Below are 2,805 nucleotides of genomic sequence, written 5' to 3'. Positions count from 1 at the left end.
CAACCTCGTAAAACCGGATCAAACAACATAAAAAATATGCAAAACCGGATCAAAAACCCCATTCGACCACTGTTGCCCACTCTCACTCCTGGTTTGAAACACACTCTCCATGGTTAAAAGTCTAAAATAATCCTTATTTATTTTCAATTATTCAAATTAATACTTTAAGTTTTCTATTTTCATTAAAAAAAATATAAAAATAATTAACCATCCACCAGATACCACCTACCCACCGGATAGGACCGACCACCTCCGCCAAAATGACTGACCACCTCCGCCGGAATATTTTTCCGGCGGAACGTCGAAGAACAGATCCCACCTAGAATCTGTTCTTTAATGCAAGAACAAATCCCCCCCAGGGGGATCTGTTCAACAAAGTAACAGATACTTTGTTGAATAGATCCCAGGGATCTGTTATTTGTTTTATAACGAAGAACAGATTGATCCCTGGGATCTGTTCTTCGTTTTAAAACGAAGAACAGATCCCAGGGATCTGATCTTCGTGTTCATGAAGAAGACGAAGAACTGTTCCTTCGTCTTTTTCATGAAGACGATGAACAGTCTCTGTTCGTCTTTCATGGAAGACGAACAGAGGTTTGTTTTCGAACTTTGGTTCGCCTGAAAACGAACAGAATTTTTTCTTTGTTTTATTTAATATTGAACGAATCGTCAGAATGGAAAAAAAAAATTATTTTAGTTATTTTATTTTTTTCTGGTGAAAGTCAAAACGGAGCGGTTTTCAGGTTAAAATTAGGGGGTAAATTGATCCGGTTTTGTATAGTTTAGGGAGGTAATACCCCACTCTCCTAGGGAGGTTTTTGATACAATTTTCCAAGTTGTGGTTCTGTATGATCCACTTTCGCAAAGTTGGGCTTATTTGATACTTCGTGCCAAGTTCAGGGGGGTTTTTGAACCTTCACTCAAAGATTTCCACTAGCATTTTATGTTGTTGATTCCAAAAATGATGCATCTTGGAAATATATCCTTTACATCGTTTCCGATAGGCATGATAGCATTTCTAAAGCTGCACAATCTGTTTTTCCAGAAGCTAGTCATGTAATTTGCATGTATCATCTCATGAGTAATATAAAAAGCCACTTTAGAGTAAATGCGAAAAGGTTGAGGGACTGTTGTTTTGGGGCTGCGAAAGCATACACAGTAACTGGTTTTAACTACGTCTTGGAAGAGCTCGATAGCATAAACACAGGAATATGACCGTACCTTGAAGATATTGGATTGGATAAATGGGCAAGAGCTCGTGCAAAGGCCAATAGATACTGTACAATGACATCGAACATTGCCAAATTGATGAATGCATCGCTAAAGGCAGCCAAGGAATTGCTGATAGCAACACTCTTAGAGTATGTCAGGCGTTTAGTGCAAGAGTGGACTTATAAGAATAGGATTCTTGCACTATCAACGGGAACAAAATTGACAACTAGAGCAAAAAATGACCTAAGGGAAAATTATGCAACATCTATGAAAATGAAGGTAACAATCTGAAATAATTTATTTTTTGTTTCAATATAAATTTGTTACATTACTGTTAGACTGAAGTAGGTGTTAACTGTCTGAAGTTAAACATTAGTATACTAAATATTGTCTAACTGTATACTTGATAGGTTATACCATCAATAACATTCATATACAGTGTTGAAGATGGTCGTGACACTATGACAATGAAGCTAAAAGAGAAGGATTTCATTTGTGGAAGGTTTCAAATCGACGAAATCCCGTGCCCACATGCCATTGCAATTTTCACTAAGTTTCACCTAGATCCATGTCAATATTGTTCTCAATGTTTTACTAAAGAATTAAAAAAAACGTTCATGAGGCGACTGTTTATCCCATGCCTAGTAAAAGTGATTGGGATGATCCTATTGAAGTTGAAAGTATTGAAGTTCTACCTCTTATCGGGAAGATATCAGTGGGGCGGCCAAAGAAACGAAGAATAAAAGCATCTTGGGAGGGAAAGGAAAAAAATAAATGCATCCGATGTGGACAGAGGGGACACAACAAGAAGACTTGTCGGGCATACCGAAGTAGGAATATAACTGTTAGAAATCATTCTTACATTTTTTTAGTTTACAGGTGGTCATTACTTGGTTTATCCTTAGTTGCATTTTCATGATTGTTACAGTTTTTCTTATGCAAATGTTTTTGACATTAAAAAAAATTTAAAAAGACAAATTTAGTAATGAATGAAGTGTGTCTTATATTGAAGATGATTAATATGAGATGCATATTTGACAAGTTTGCTTTCATAAAAACGTATATTTTGTTATCCAGTTGGTAACCAAAGGTTTACCAAAATATGACCAAGTATATATTGATGTAATTTTATGTTATTGGTCTACCAATATAAGATCGAATATATACATAATAGTATAAACAAATAATTTAATTCAATAACATATCAAGCATTTTAAATAAAACACGAATTAATATGCCAATTAATACCCAAATGTATACCAACAATATTGCGAATTACAAAACATGAGATATAACTAAAAGTTACCAATCATTGTTAAAGAACTATTGTTAATAAATTACTAAAATAACAAGAAATAAGTATTCCAAACTAATAAACTGATATTATAAAATTCAAAGTATACACTATTCTATGATATGTTGAGAAATTTTCTTCGGTCTTCCGGCCTTTAGTTTTGGTTTTGGTTCAACATCCTCGTCGCTGTCAATGTTCCTTTCAAGCTTCATCCATCCATATTTATACAAGAGGCAACTAAGACGTTCCCGATGATTCTCAATGTCATAATCTGTCAGAATGGGTCGGTTCTAGATCAA

General features: G+C 34.8%; 1 protein-coding gene across 1 annotated transcript; it reads left to right on the top strand.

The window, feature by feature from the left end:
• The first annotated feature begins 1,284 nt into the window (after positions 1-1,284).
• LOC126672360 (uncharacterized) lies at positions 1,285-2,131 on the top strand. The gene is made up of 3 exons (XM_050366311.1): positions 1,285-1,491; positions 1,623-1,714; positions 1,813-2,131. The coding sequence occupies exons 1-3, from the start codon at positions 1,285-1,287 to the stop codon at positions 2,129-2,131; spliced, it is 618 nt and encodes a 205-aa protein (XP_050222268.1).
• The last annotated feature ends 674 nt before the right edge of the window (positions 2,132-2,805 follow it).

This window comes from Mercurialis annua, linkage group LG3 (assembly GCF_937616625.2).
Source record: "Mercurialis annua linkage group LG3, ddMerAnnu1.2, whole genome shotgun sequence".
Taxonomy (NCBI): Eukaryota; Viridiplantae; Streptophyta; class Magnoliopsida; order Malpighiales; family Euphorbiaceae; genus Mercurialis; species Mercurialis annua.
The sequence above is the reverse complement of the archived record's forward strand: the minus strand, read 5'-3'. Positions and strand labels throughout refer to the sequence as shown.